Here is a 15,366-nt window from a genome sequence, read left to right as displayed (position 1 = left end):
GAATGGGGAAGAAGGCATTCTCTCTTGAATCAAGTTTATAACCTTGAAAACAAAGTAATTGAAAAAGGCCTTGTGAGAGATCCAAGGATGGAAGAGAAATTTACTCTCACTAGTTAAAGCTACATCATAAGCAATACGATGATCTGTGTTCAAAATGCAATGCCTATTTATTTACTCATGAATACTATAGTATCTCTGAATTATTGAAACGAATTCAAGTACTTACATCCATTTTCTGAAGGAATAGTTCTACACCTGTATTATATTATTTGAGATATTATAACACCTCCTATCCTTACCGAACAACTCTTTATCCCTTTGGTTTCAAAAAGCATAAGCAAACATCCAAAAATACATCCATGGAACAAAAAGGAACCAGTACATCTCGTTGTAAAAATACTTCAATTCAACATCTCAAAGTGGGGTTTACCGAGCTCATTCAAGATGGTTAACAATTAGCTCACCAAGTTTCCTTTTAGTAAGAAGTCTTTATGAAAATGTTTTTGGAGAAAGCAATTTTTGTAAGATTTCTGATTTCATCACTAAATAAATTAGAGTATCATGATGGCAAAAAACGACTACGCTCGCCCCTAGCGCCCCCGCCAATCTATCCCAGGACCAACATGGAGGAGGTAAATCACGGGTGACTACTAGCCTTTGGAATAGCGGCTGACACATAAGGGAGCATTTACCTTGGCTATGCCGAGATTCGAACTTTATACCTCATGATGGCAGCACCTCATGTGCTAGCCACTAGACTATTCCGAGAGGACAATTTCTTGTAGTTGTTCTGTCATGAGTTGATATCTCAAATCTGGCTCATCTGTTTGCAATGTCTTTTCACTGAAGAAAATATATATTGCTGCACAATTTCTTCTTACTGAAGAAAAGAGATACAGTTGATACTGCTTTGCCAGATTTGAGATGAGAAAGGGATTTCAAGTTTTGCCAAAAAAATGAAGGTTTTTCTCTAGGGCTTAAAATCACACCTATCATCCACTAATATCAATTCCTTCAACCAAAAAAGTATGTATCTAATGCAATGAATTTAAATCATTGTTGTCTTGAAGAAAGCAAAAGCGTAGTGAAATTATTATAGTTGAAACTTGATATAGTTTCTATTTAGATTGACTAGGAGGGCTAGTGTCTCGGGCCAAACTACTAACCAGGCATAGACTGGCTTGGTCATTCTCACATCTGATAGCTCTCTTCCCTAACCACGGCTGAAAAGAAACTCAAATCGGCAGCACAATGAGCCAAGATACTAAACGCATATAGGTCAGATCACATACAAAGACCATGCTAGCAACAAATACCTGGAGGGGACATTAGGCCAACCTCATCCTGCTTCATGGCAACTAGATGTCTAGAACCCACCTGTACAAATCTCTTGAGTCTTCAGCTTCTAGAGAGACCCTGATCAAGGAGGACTCCTCATCTCACATCTATACAATGGAAGAGTTCAATGGCAGATGTCCATTTCAATTTTACCTTAGCATGACGATGTCATACGAAGCCCAATTCTAATGACATACACCTGAGGTCTCTATAAATAGTTGAGCCTTGATGCCAATAAACAACTTTTTCCTTTTCCCTTTCCTTGGCTATCTCTCATTATTCTCCAAACAGCCTTAAGAGGCAGACTGCAATGCTCATAGCAGAGGGGGCAAAGGGACTCAAGCATTGATGTGAGACACCGGACATGGGATCGCATTGCACTCCCATTTGGGAGATGCATCACCATCTCACTCCTATCAAAGAAGATGTGACCATATCATGTGCAAGAACACACATTGATCACACTTCTCTTAGATTGCGGAACATCTACAGACTTGAGCTTTCGAAGTATGATTTTTCTTATCCCTACCCGCAAAGCCTGTTGCCTACTGAATCGAATTGGGTTGGAAATGTTCTTCATTGACTGTAATAATTTTACTAATCAAGGAACTGAAATAACGAGGTTTATCTAAGGTAAAATATACTTCTTCTTCAAAATTTCTATTCATTTCAAATTCCATACTTCATCCAAATACAAAGATCAACTGAAAAAGGAGGAGGGAAATGATGAATCTTACGAATCCAAATCAAAGATGCCTGGAGCTTTCAGAACGAGAAGGTGGCTTGCGGATCGGACCGAGAGGGAAGCGGGGCGGACTCGGAGAAGAACCATAGCACGATGGCGCAGAGGGCGACGACGACGGGGATGACGTGGACCGCGTTCTCGGCGCACCTCATCCGTGCGGCGGTCTTCTTCCCGATGTCGGAGTTGGGGTGGCACGTCGGGAGCTCATCGTACTCCACCGACGATCGGCGAGGCGGAGGGAGGCGTCGTTCGTCCGGTGATCTCCTAGCGGTCAGCGATCGGAGCATGCTTGCGACCGAGGGAAGGGGAAGAACGGAAGATCTCGGAGAATATTTTTTATTTTATTTTTTCCAGGGATTTAAATAGGTATCTTCTTAAATATTTAACTATTTTTTATTCTTAAATAGATATTTTTTATTATTTATAATTTATTTATATATTTTTAAGTGGATGAAAATAGCCGCATACAAAAGACAAAGTGGTCGCACCGTAAATTAGATGCATAAACAATTTATTAAATTACATCGTAGTCTTGGAATCTTTTCTCTCTCATCCTCTCACTCTCTTTCTCTCTCTCTCTTCTGTTATTCTTCCTTCCATCGTTCCAAATCCACCAACGCTATTCCGATCGATCGCTGCCTCTCCTTCTTCCTCCGATCTGCTGTTGTTTCCCTAATTTCTGCTCCCGATTTCGATCTTTGCTTCGCCTTCTTGGAGCCGGCGAGAGTTGGAATCCATGGGGCGTCGAGTCTGCTCCATTTCCGGATCGGCTTAACTCGTTGACGTCACTCGTCCGCCGCCGCGGCAGTGGCGGCGGTGGAGAAACAAAGGAAATCAGCTCGATGGCGGAAGGGGAAGACCAGCAGCAGCGGCAGGAGGGCGGTTGCGATCCCGTGAAGAAGCCGGGGCCGGTCTCCATGGACCACGTCCTTCTCGCGCTGCACGAGACCCGGGAGGAGAGGGAGGTCCGGATCCGGAGCCTCTTCAACTTCTTCGACGCCGCCGGCCTCGGCTACCTCGACTACGCCGAGATTGAGTCTGGTCTCTCCGCCCTTCGCATCCCCGCCGAGTACAAGTACGCCAGGGATCTCCTCAAGGTGTGCGACGCCAACCGAGATGGCCGCGTCGATTACCACGAGTTCCGGCGCTACATGGACGGCAAGGAGCTCGAGCTATACCGCATCTTCCAGGCTATCGACGTCGAGCATAACGGTTGCATCTTGCCGGAGGAGCTCTGGGACGCACTCATCAAGGCAGGTAAAATTGAATTATCTTGTTTCGTTATCCTTCTCAAGTGCGCATATGGGATGATAATCAAATAGGTACCAAATTTGTGTTCTCTTTTGAGGGCCACAACGTGATACGGGCATATGCTAAATTGGGTCATTTGATGATCATAATTCATAATCTTTTAGATATTTGTGTTCATCACTTTGTGATACAATTTCTACATATTTGCCTTTTCTTCTCTTCATTCTTGAATTATGGGAAACATTTTATGACTATGATTACTTGAAGGGGAAAAGAACCCAAGGAGAGGAAGGTGGATGAGGGATTGGAAGGGAGTGGAAAGAGGATTTAAAAACTTAATTACTTGAGTCTTGAGACCATTAGATGAGAGGAGGGAAACTTGGACATAGAATAGAGGGTAGAAAGGAAAGTAATGTCTAAAATTACACTCTTTATAAATTTAAATCCTTTCAATCCCTTGTTACATGGATAGAAAGGAGACTCTTGTTTGTTTTGCTCCGTGTGCTCCTCATGTCATCTTCTAACAAGCAATATTGCATTCCCAACTTCCTCATTCTAATCGAAGAAAGTGTTCATTCATCACCATTTCTCCTATTACCAACCACAACAAAAAGGATGTATGAGTGCTTCCATCACTAGATAATATTCAACTATACAGCAATATCTTCAAAGACCGTTATCCTTCTCAAGTGCTCATATGGGATGATAATTAAATAGGTACCAAATTGGTTCTCTTTTGAGGGCCACAATGGGATTTGGGCATGCTAAATTGGATCATTTGATGATAATACTTCATAATCTTTTAGATGTTTATGTTGCAGTTTGGGTTCATTACTTCGTGATACATTTCTACATATTTGCCTTTTCTTCTCTTCATCTTTAATAATGGGAAACATTTTATGGCTATGATCACTTGGAGGGGAAAATAATCCAAAGAGAGGAAGGTGGATGAGGGATTGGAAGGGAGAAGAAAGAGGATTTTAAAGCTTAATTACTTGAGTCTTGAGGCCATTAGATGAGAGGAAGCAAACTTTACTCTATCCCTTCTGCTTGGAATGGAGAGTAGAAAGGAAAGTAAATGCTCCTTATTGTGTTATCTAATAAGCAATATTGCATTCCCAACTTCCTCCTAATCGAAGAAATTGTTCATTCATCACCATTTCTTCTATTACTAACCACAAGAAACAGGATGTTTGAGTGTTTCCACCAGTATAGAACAATATCTTCATAGACCATAATACACCAAGATATAGAACAATACTACCAGTCAATATCTTCTTGAAATGCCAGAAATAACTAGAATCACAATTTAATACTAATAAGTGTTTAAATAACAAATATTTAAAACACAATTCGAATCACAATTACTGCATCATCTTGAGCAATGATTGCCTATTCTCAGTTGGTATAGCATGAAACTCATAAATTTGTCTCTGTTCTGGCTTAGATAATAGTATGTGGGAGGTAATGTTGTTTTAGTGACTCCAATATATGTTAACTCTTCATGCAACCTCTCCTAAAATTTATCTTCCCTTTCGACAATCTTATTCTAATGGCAAATGCAAAGGCATAATTATTAATTCTGTCCCTTGAAGCAAGATTCTAAAATTCGTTAAGCGCTAGTTAGGCGCTAGACCAGTGCCTAGCCTAGGCGGGGACTAGGCGTCGCTAGGTAGATTCCATGGTATCAACATAAATTACATAATAAATCATATACTATAACTCCAACACAATAACCTCAAATTTAAAATAAGTTCAAAATTGCACAACCAATAAAATATTATATATTTATTCTACATCTTCTTCTCTATAATTTTCAACAACTTGTTCTTCATCGGGCACAAACTCAATATCATCATTGTGATCTTCTTCTTCTTCGGATGCAAAATCATCCTCGTGAAGTTCTCTCCCTCTAGAGCTTCTTCGGGTTGTAGATTTTCATTTGCTCCATTTGCTTTATCAACTATTTGCCATGTGAGCTCAGAACCTAGTTTAACTTCATCATCTTCCCCACCATTCACAATCCAACATTGTGCATTTGAAACATCTTTTGCAAAAAAGACATGACATTCCTTTCTTTTTATCTTTTTATTTGTTCAACAATCTAGCATTAAATTGGATAAATACTAGATTGTTCAACTTGTTGACATTCAACCTATTTCTTTTCTTTGTATAAATCTTTAAAAAAAAAGAGAAAGTAAATATTAGAGCTAGTAACATGAATATAAACTTTAAAAATTAATACTTTACTTTAATTAAAAGACTTAAAGTTTAAAGCTTACTCCTTCAAATGCACTTCAATTCCTTTCGCACCCAGATGAACTTGTAGTTAATGAAAGTTTCTCAATGTCACTCTTAGTAAGTTGGGTGTGTGAGCACCGTATGTACTCCATCATGCACATGGATAAAATGTATCATCATTTTTTTCACATGTTTTTGCTGCCAATTTTTTTCCAAATAACCTAGTCTTGTCTCTGTAGTTTGCAAATTTCTTATTAATAATTGTATCTTGTAGATCTAACTCATTGGCATGCAAAATTTCTATGCATTCAAAAATCTCCATCATGACCTCCTCATAGAGCAATAGAACTATATTTATAGTAAAAATAGGGATTCAACAAAAAAAGTAGTGGTATACAATGATGTATCAAGTCTATCTTTTATTTTTGACTTAATAATCACTATGATAGGCAAATAATTTAATTTCACGTTGTTCAGGGCCACTTTGATATCTTCTTTAGCTTGAATAAGCTTCTCATATAGAAACTCCATGAATGACTTTCTATCTCCTTCTACCAATCGAAGAACTCTTAGCAAAGGAGTAAATATTTTCAAACAAAGTGTCACACCATTTCAAAAAATCATGCTCATCACAGTAGAGTAAATCAATTTTCCTTTGTTTATTTTTGACCATTTACATTTCTCCTACATATCACTTGTAAACATGACCCTTAAACTAGATTTTTTTTCAATCAAACTTCGTAATGTGAGGAAATTTGATGCAGACCTGGTAACTCTTCACCGAACTATGTCTATCTTTTTCGTGAAACGTCTCGTCAATGACAAAGTTTTAAGTTGAACATAAATAAAAATGGTAAAGGACTTAGATTGCTCAATAACCTTTTTATACCGTGGAAACTTGCCAATACTTTCAAGCTTGAAATTAACAGTGTGAGTTGCACATAAACTCCAAAAGATCCCAAGTTATTTTTCTCTCATCAATTTAGCTGCAGTCATATTGTTGGCAGCATTGTCTATTACCATCTGAATAATATTCTGAGCTCCTACTTGTTCAACACACTTGTCAACATATTTAAAAATAAATTTAGCTATATGTGTCTCGTTTGAAGACTCCTTAGATTCTAAAAATATAGTACCCTCCTTGTAATTAATACACAAATTTAAGATACTTCTTCTATTTCTATCTCTCCATGCATCGGTTATGGTCGAACACTCATTCTTTGTCCATTCTTCATGTTTCTTCAGCAGTTATTTTTTCTTTCAACTTCGGCTTTCAATAGTGGCTCTTAAGTTTATTAGATTTTTTAAAAATTTTGAATATCAAATTAGGAATATAAATATGATTTATGAATTAATAAGATTTATTCGAATTTTTAATTTTAAATATAAAATTATCTGAATATAAATTAATTAATAATATTTATTAGAATTTTTTAATTTTAAATATAAAATCATTAGAAGATAAATAAATTAATATAAAAAGATTTTAATTTTAAATATATTTTTTTATATAGTTTATTGGGATAATTTAATTAGAATTTATAAAAGCATATTTGAATTACCCCTTCCAAGTGAGGAGTTGTTTGAATTAAATAAATAATAAATAAATAAAATATCGCGATCCCAACGGCATTGAGACGCCTCCGGTGGCGTCGGACGCGTCGTTGGAAGCTTCCGGTGGTGTCAAACGTGTTGTCAGAAGCTTTCAGCGGCATCGGACTTGTCGCCGAAGGCTTCCAGCACTGCCAGAAGCATCACGGGATGTGTCCGGCGCCGCCAAAAGCACTGCGACACTGGCGCTAGGCTTGTCCCACGACGCTTCTGGTGCTGCTGGAGGCTTCTAGCGACGCGTTCGATGTCGTCGGAAGCTTCCCATGATGCATTCGGCGCTGCCGGACCCAACACGTCGCGGAAGGCCAAAAAAAAAATTAATTGCATAAAATAAACTGGACATGTTTCGGAAGGCCAAAAAAATTAATTCCATAAAATAAATTACAGAAAAACTTACCGATCGAACAAATGTTTTCCGAGGATGTGAGAGGTACTAGTCTAACTGGCGTGAGAGGCATGAAGCCTTGAAGGATAAGATTTAGGACTTTAAACAAAAGAAAAAAAAATCCGTGATGCCCAGCCCTACACGGCGCCTAGGCTGGCCGCCCAACACCATTCTGATGCCGCCACCTAGGCAGTCTAACCCACATTTTAGAACATCTTGAAGTCAATTGTTCTTTTTGCTAAGACTCAACAACTTAATACCACGCTTTTGTTCTTTCTTAAAATTTCCAATCTAGATGCTTTGAACCACTCTTCATTCGTTGATTTCCTATTCCCTCTATCCTCTATATTATCATGAAAGAAAACATCTACTCTATCATCATAAATTGGTGCATCATTCTGATCATTGTCATCATGCTCTTCAATTTCCACCATCCTTTGTTTAGCTGTCCTAGAACCATCACTAGTTTCTCTATCTTGAGAAAATAATATTCCCAACGCATCGAAATTGTTTATTGGTGTGTTTTCTTTTACTTCAACATACTTGGTTTAGTGAAATATAGTTAAAATGGAAACAATTATTATAACAGCTATACAAATGTTGAGCTTGTGCATAAGTTCAAACCCTTGTCAAAGTGTCCCAACCTCCTGCAATGACAATATTTCAGGAACATTGCAAAGGTTAATGGAACATCAATCCGTTCCTGTTTGCGGGCTAATCAAACATAATATCAATTAACACATTGCCCATGTGTTCTGTCCACTTAATGACATCTTCGTTTGCATCAGATCGCACCTTGACATGCTGCATAAAACAGAATAAGCATATCTTATCGACTAAACTGTATATATGACTACGTGGAACAGTAAAGACTAAGAAAAATGGAAGCATCAAAGTAAATTCCTCAAAGAAACATGTCTTGCAATGCAACCTGTTGATATACTCTAAAATAAAACAGAGAAAAAGGAAAAACAGAAGATTGGAACTTACAATGCAATTTGTTGATAATACATTCATGTTTTCTTCTAAAATATATTCTACATTATGCCTGGTAGTTTGCTTTTTGCAGGAATTGAGATCGACGACGACGAACTTGCTCGTTTTGTGGAGCACGTCGATAAGGACAACAATGGCATTATAACTTTCGAGGAATGGAGAGACTTTCTTCTACTTTACCCTCATGAAGCAACCATTGAGAACATTTACCAGTACTGGGAGAGAGTATGCCTTGTGGATATAGGTGAACAGGCTGCCATTCCTGAAGGAATAAGCAAGCATGTAAGCGCGAGCAAATACTTAATCGCAGGCGCCGTAGCTGGTGCAACTTCTCGGACAGCCACTGCTCCACTCGATCGCCTAAAAGTCGCTTTGCAAGTGCAGACGACGGAAGCACGAATAATGCCGGCTATAAAGAACATATGGCGAGAGGGTTCCTTGAGCTTCTTCAGGGGCAATGGCTTGAACGTGGTGAAGGTTGCACCTGAAAGCGCCATAAAGTTCTACACATTTGAACTGCTCAAAGATATCATTGTCAAAGCTAAAGGAGAAGAGAAGAGTGATATTGGTGCAGCCGACCGCCTAGTGGCCGGCGGTTTAGCCGGTGCAGTGGCACAAGCCGCTATCTACCCCATGGATCTTGTTAAAACACGACTGCAAACTTATTCTGGCGAAGGCAGAGTTCCAAATCTCGCAAACCTGACAAAAGACATCTGGGTTCATGAAGGGCCTCGAGCTTTTTACAGAGGGATCGTACCTTCACTTCTCGGGATCATCCCTTATGCAGGTATCGATCTCGCTGCATACGAGACCTTGAAGGAGATGTCCAGAGCATACGTCCTCAAGGACAGCGGTGAGCTCGATCAAATTCTCATTTTGTTTCCCTCTTAATTCAAATCTTGAATGCTCACAAACATGCAGAACCTGGCCCACTTATGCAACTGGGCTGTGGAACCATTTCCGGAGCTCTTGGAGCAACCTGCGTTTACCCTCTGCAAGTTATCAGAACGAGGTAGTCGTCGCATTACTGAATGCACCTCTCACTCCGTTCAACGATGATGATATCGACTATCTATTGCAGAATGCAGGCCCAGCGAGCCAATGCATCGACCTCGTACAAGGGGATGTCCGGCGTGTTCCGGGAAACACTTCGACTCGAAGGGGTTTTAGGGTTCTACAAGGGGATTCTGCCCAACCTTCTCAAAGTCGTGCCATCTGCTAGTATAACTTATCTAGTCTATGAGACTATGAAGAAGAGTCTTTCTCTGGATTAGAGAAAGCTTGATTTTTGTTTCCCTTCGTTTCCATGATGAGGAAGAAGAGAAGATTGCAGATTGCAGCGTTGAAACGATTGTTTCAATGAAATTACAATGATTGATTTTTAATCTCAAATAATAATTCTAGCGATAATATTTTCGTTAAGTTCTTGGTTCTTTGCTTTTCTTCGGTTCGAGGCATCGCGGCGTCCGCGGATTCGGAGGGCAGAGGAGGACAAGAATCTCGTCCATTGCATGCCCTAAGTCAAAGCAATCAACCCTTCTTCCTTGCGCTCCTGTTCGCCATGGAATCCTTCTCCTCCCAAACGCCTCTCCATCTTCATCTGCCCAACTTCCGCCTCCGAAGAAGAAGGAGAAAAGAAGAAGGAGAAGAAGAAGAAGATGCCCGCTGCACCTCCTCCTCGGTTGTCGCTCCTTGCCTGCTGCTTCGTCTTCCTCGCCGTCACTACTAAGGTACAATTTGAACGCTTCCTCCTTCTACTACTTAACGGCGATTGAGGAGGGATTGGCGCAAACTCTTATCTTGATCTCTGATACTTCGTTCTGAATGAACTTATAGCTTTTCAATTCCTCCTTCTAAGCTTCTTATGCTTAGGAAATATCTTGCCCTACAACAGATCTGCTGGATTATCCTTTTTTAATTTGAGATTTCTGGCAGATAGTTTAGATTAAGAGGTTTTGAAATTAGGACTTTAACAGATTGTGGTCGAAATAAGGGAAAAAAACACCTAGAACAATCATTTCAATTCCCAGTGAGAAGGCCAGATTTATTATTAATTAACTGATCAAAATGACATTTTGATCCAATTGTTCTAGGTTGATGGGTTCCAAAGTCATCCTGTTCTTTCTAATTAATAGTTTGTCGATGCAATTTCAAATGGTTCAAAAATAGTCCATTACAATTTATGTTTGGTGAAGCATCTATATTACCAATCATCTTTGTTGAAATATTTTATTTTATTTTTAGTTATTTATTTGATACCTAATTGAATTCTTTTGAAACAAACTGGAAGTTTGAAACCTTCCTGGTAGAGATATAATGGCCATAGAATGTATATACTTCATGGCTAGATTGAAGGAATCTGTTCTGTTGTTACAAAGGCCCAGTGAAAGTTAAAGCATTTACTGGAACTTATGGCATAAACTATGGAAGAATTGCGAACAATCTTCCTCCAACTGAAAGTGTTGTGACCCTCCTAAAAGCTGCAAGAATAAAGAATTTTAGAATCTACGATGCTGATCACAGCATGTTCAATGCGTTTAAAGGATCTGGACTTGAGTTAATCGTGGCAATTCCCAACGAGTATCTGAAAGATATTGGTGTATATGAAGACCATGCCATGAGTTGGGTCAAGGAAAATGTCGAGCCATTTCTACCTGATAGACATTAAAGGGATTGCAGTTGGCAATGAAGCTTTAGCAGGCACAGATCAGGAACTGGAAGAAGTTCTCTTTGGTGCCATAAAAAATGTGCACAATGCTCTCAAGATGCTTCAATTAGAAGAGAAAATTGAAGTGTCAACGCCGAATTCAGTGGCAGTGTTTGCTAATTCCATCCCTCCCTTGTATTGTACATTCAAAGATGATGTCCTGGTTTACATGAAGCCCATTCTGGAGTTCTTTTCGCAGATTAATAGCCCCTTCTATATCAATGCATATCCATTCTTGGCTTATAAAAGTGATCCTGAGCATATCGATATGAAGTATGTTCTCTTCCAACCAAATTATGGATTTCATGATGTGCATGTTTGATGCTCAAATAGATGCAGCGTATGCTGCTCTGGAAGCTGCAGGGTATCCTAAAATGGAGGTCCGGGTTTCAGAGATGGCTGGGCTTCTGCTGGCGATGAGAATGAAGCTGGAGCCACTGTCATGAATGCAAGGACTTACAACAACAATTTGTGCAAAAGGCTTCTCAAGAAAAAAGGGACTTTTACTGGTCTGAGGCCTTAAAGCGCGTCTTCACACCGCTTATCCTTGAAGGTACAACTTTTCTGTCTCTTGTTTCGTTGGCATATTTCATAAAAGAACTTTTCTATCGCGCAAACTTCCAATACCTTGTGATATCTTAAAAATACTGCTTATTTAACTTTGCTAATACATCTGCATCGATGAAATTAGGTACCATCTTTTGAAGCAGACAAGGGAATATCTCTGTGTTCTTCCTTTATTAAGATAGTGATTTCCTTTAATTTTCTCGCTCGAACTATAATCATTAAGATCTAAAGCTTGGCACGTAGTACAATTCATCTTGCAGGAAGACAAAGCAAGAAGATTGTGAATTATTAGTGTAACAAGATTTCTCATTAGTTGCGCATTTGTAATTACTAACTAATAGCAAGACCTAATTGCATGATTTCCTACTTGTGAAAAATGACAGGATCTTCGAAGACAGAATTGGTCAGCACCATACTTCATTGTTCTCACTTGCGCACTCACACTCACTCTGGCTTTCACAATTTAACTTGAAAGGACATATCTTCATTGAAGATGAATGCGAGATGATATCTGCAGTTCAGAACACGGTGGAATCGATGATCAAGTTGTCCTCTTCATGTACTCAAGTTTGACGCACTTCTGAACTAGGATTTGTATGCACGATACTCATTGTTTTAGTTGTGGATTATAATGATCTTATGAAAGGGTTTAAGGTCTTGGATTCTAAGAGCAACCCGAGCTCCCACTGTGACGTGGCTTGAGTGAAAAACCTCCCTCCCATAATGGAGGGAGGTTTTTTGATTAAAACGAAGAAGCGGCTCTGCCGCTGCAGAGCCGCTTCTTCTACTTTTAATTTTTATTTTTTTATTTTTTTAATAATTAAAAAAAATCAAAAAGTCTAGTACCTATTTTTTTTAATTATGAAAGTTATATTATGTTAGTTGATCCGGCAGTAAGAATGGGGGGCCCTATTTAGCAGAGTCAACGCCGCGAGGAGGTCCAAAGGCAAAAGGCCAACCATAAGCTTGGCCGAGCGGATAATGAGGGCGACGACCGGCTGAAGCTTCCGAGCAGAAGCAATACACCCCGCCAGAGTCGGGGTTCCGACGCTCATGATGAACAGTAGGTAAGGCCGAGCGGATGGCCTGGTCGGCCGAAGGAATAAAACATCAACACTGCGAACAGCCCAGAGCACATGACCAGGAAGCTCTCGCGCGGATCAGCACATCCGACCGGCCGGACGCGAGGAAATCGCCGACCGGTCGGACGCTCGACGAGGAGTAAGAAAAGGCAAGGATAGAAACATCTTCTGACAGCAGATGATATGCAGGATCTTAGGACATGGGCTCACTGTCCCATCAAAGACGTGCTCGTACTGTAGCAGTAAGGAGTCAGGCAAGCTCCTCTGACAAGCCCATACTGGGTATGGGCTTAGGACACGTGTGTGTGCCTCGGTGTATGTGCATCAGCCTCCTCAGAAGTCTATATAAGGCCTCCACTTCTTCAACCGGAGGTACGCGAGTCTTCATCTTGAAGCCACCTCTTTGTCATTCCTCGCCTAACTTGAGCGTCGGAGGGCCGTCGCCGGGACACCCCCCAGGCTCGGTTTTGTTGCAGGTTCGCCGGAGCACTCGAGGATCCAGCAGGGAGCGCCACATCCCCAGCGTTCGTTGACCCCTGGTTCGCGCCGTCTGTGGGAACGCACCTGCATCCGAGCAGGAACAATGGACGAGGCTGGACGACAACACACGGTGGCGCTTTCAACAGAAGAACTCGACGCTCTGGTCGAGATGAGGGCCGCCAAACTTGTGGAGCAAAAACAAAAAGCATCAGCCGAGCGGCCGGAGCAACAAGCAACATCTGCGTCGGGTGGCCGAGCGGAAGCACCTCAAGCCACCGTCGCATTCCATCGGGCCTTATTCCGCACCCCTGAAGCCGTACCAGCTCGGAGAGATAAAGGATCTTCTTCCGACGAAATGCCTAGGCGAGACGACAGAAAGGGGAAAGCTCCCCGAGTGGACTCATCTCCCGAGCGGATCAATCGCCAATTTTCGGAGGCTATTCTACGAGACCCTCTGCCCAAGCACTATGTGCCTCCGACGATCGGCGAGTACAATGGAACAACAGACCCGGATGATCATCTGGGTAAGTTCGATAACATAGCTACGCTCCATCAATATACAGATGGGGTAAAGTGCCGAGTCTTTCTTACCACTCTCTCGGGATCGGCTCAACGGTGGTTTCGGAGGCTGCCGGACGGATCCATCACTAGCTTCAAAGACTTCCGAACGGCCTTCCTCCACCACTTCGCCAGCAGTCGGCGTTATCAAAAGACAAGTGTCAGCTTGTTCGCCATCAAGCAAGAGTCGAGAGAACCGCTTCGAGCTTACATCCAGCGATTCAACCAAGTGGCGATGGATATTCCAACGGCCACATCGGAGACGATGATGAATGCCTTCACGCAAGGCCTTGTGGATGGGGACTTCTTCCGGTCGCTCATCCGAAAGCCGCCCCAAGATTATGATCATATGCTGCACCGGGCCAATGAATATATCAATGTGGAGGAAGCGCAGGCAGCCAGGAAAAAAGAAACACCAACCGAATGGGCTCCTCATGCCGAGCGGAGACCCTTGGCCGCTCATCAACCGCCGAGAGGACCAAGGGCCGAAGCAATCCGTTCCCCTCGTGTGAGGTCCCAAGTACAAGAGGTAGCTGCCGCTCGGCCCAAGCCAAAGAAGAGATGGACCCCTATGTTCTGCTCCTTCCACCGGACGGATACGCACAACACGAGGGATTGTCGAAGTCTTCCCTTCGTGGCTAATCCCGTTCCCAGAAATGCCGAACGACGGTCTCCTTCCATCGACAGGAAACAAAGGACCCATGAAGCCGACCGGACCCGCACCGAGAGGCGATATCAACAGACGTCCGATCGGCACCGATCTCCAAGACAGGAGAATCGCCGAGCATCCAGAGAACGGTCCCGACCGTCCACTCGGGAAGAGGAAAATAGGAGCAATACTTCCCGCGGCGAGATCAATGTCATTGCTGGCGGGCCGACCGGAGGAGACTCCAACCGAGCCAGAAAGGCGAGCGTCCGGCAGCTCCAGATCCACGCAGTCGGTTGCAGCCAAGAGCGGGCAAGTGGACCGGAAATCACTTTCGGGCCCGGGGACTTAGAAGGAGTTGAAGTGCCCCACGACGATGCTCTGCTCATTAAAGCGGTAATAGCAAATTACACTATTCACCGCGTATTTGTTGACACAGGGAGCTCGGTCAACATCATATTCAAGAAGGCGTTCGATCAGCTGTAAATTGATCGAGCCGAGCTGCTGTCCATGACGACCCCGCTACGAAGTTCAGTCGGTCGGACAGATCCGGCTGGCTACCTCGCTGGGAGAGGAGCAGCTCAGGAGGACCAGGATAATAAACTTTGTGGTGGTCGACTCTCCCTCATCCTACAACGTCATTTTGGGACGACCGGCGAATTCCGGGCGGTCGTCTCAACCTTCCACCAGAAGATGAAGTTCCCCGTCGAAGACAAGGTGGGAGAAATACAGGGAGACCAGTTAGCAGCTCGGCGATGC

The 15,366-nt window shown here is 42.0% G+C and overlaps 1 protein-coding gene and 1 pseudogene across 1 annotated transcript; both read left to right on the top strand.

Annotated features, from left to right (window-relative positions):
• Window positions 1–2,620: 2,620 nt before the first annotated feature.
• LOC122052221 (calcium-dependent mitochondrial ATP-magnesium/phosphate carrier protein 2-like) lies at window positions 2,621–9,989 on the top strand. Its single transcript, XM_042613642.1, has 4 exons — window positions 2,621–3,340; window positions 8,641–9,420; window positions 9,489–9,579; window positions 9,649–9,989. Exons 1-4 carry the CDS (start codon window positions 2,926–2,928, stop codon window positions 9,839–9,841), a joined length of 1,479 nt encoding a protein of 492 aa, XP_042469576.1. The 5' UTR covers window positions 2,621–2,925; the 3' UTR covers window positions 9,842–9,989.
• A 236-nt stretch (window positions 9,990–10,225) lies between these two features.
• Window positions 10,226–12,515, top strand: LOC122050556 (annotated as a pseudogene).
• The last annotated feature ends 2,851 nt before the right edge of the window (window positions 12,516–15,366 follow it).

Source organism: Zingiber officinale, chromosome 3A (assembly GCF_018446385.1).
Source record: "Zingiber officinale cultivar Zhangliang chromosome 3A, Zo_v1.1, whole genome shotgun sequence".
Lineage (NCBI taxonomy): Eukaryota > Viridiplantae > Streptophyta > Magnoliopsida > Zingiberales > Zingiberaceae > Zingiber > Zingiber officinale.
Note: the sequence above shows the minus strand (reverse complement) of the source record. Positions and strands in the feature narration are given on the sequence as shown.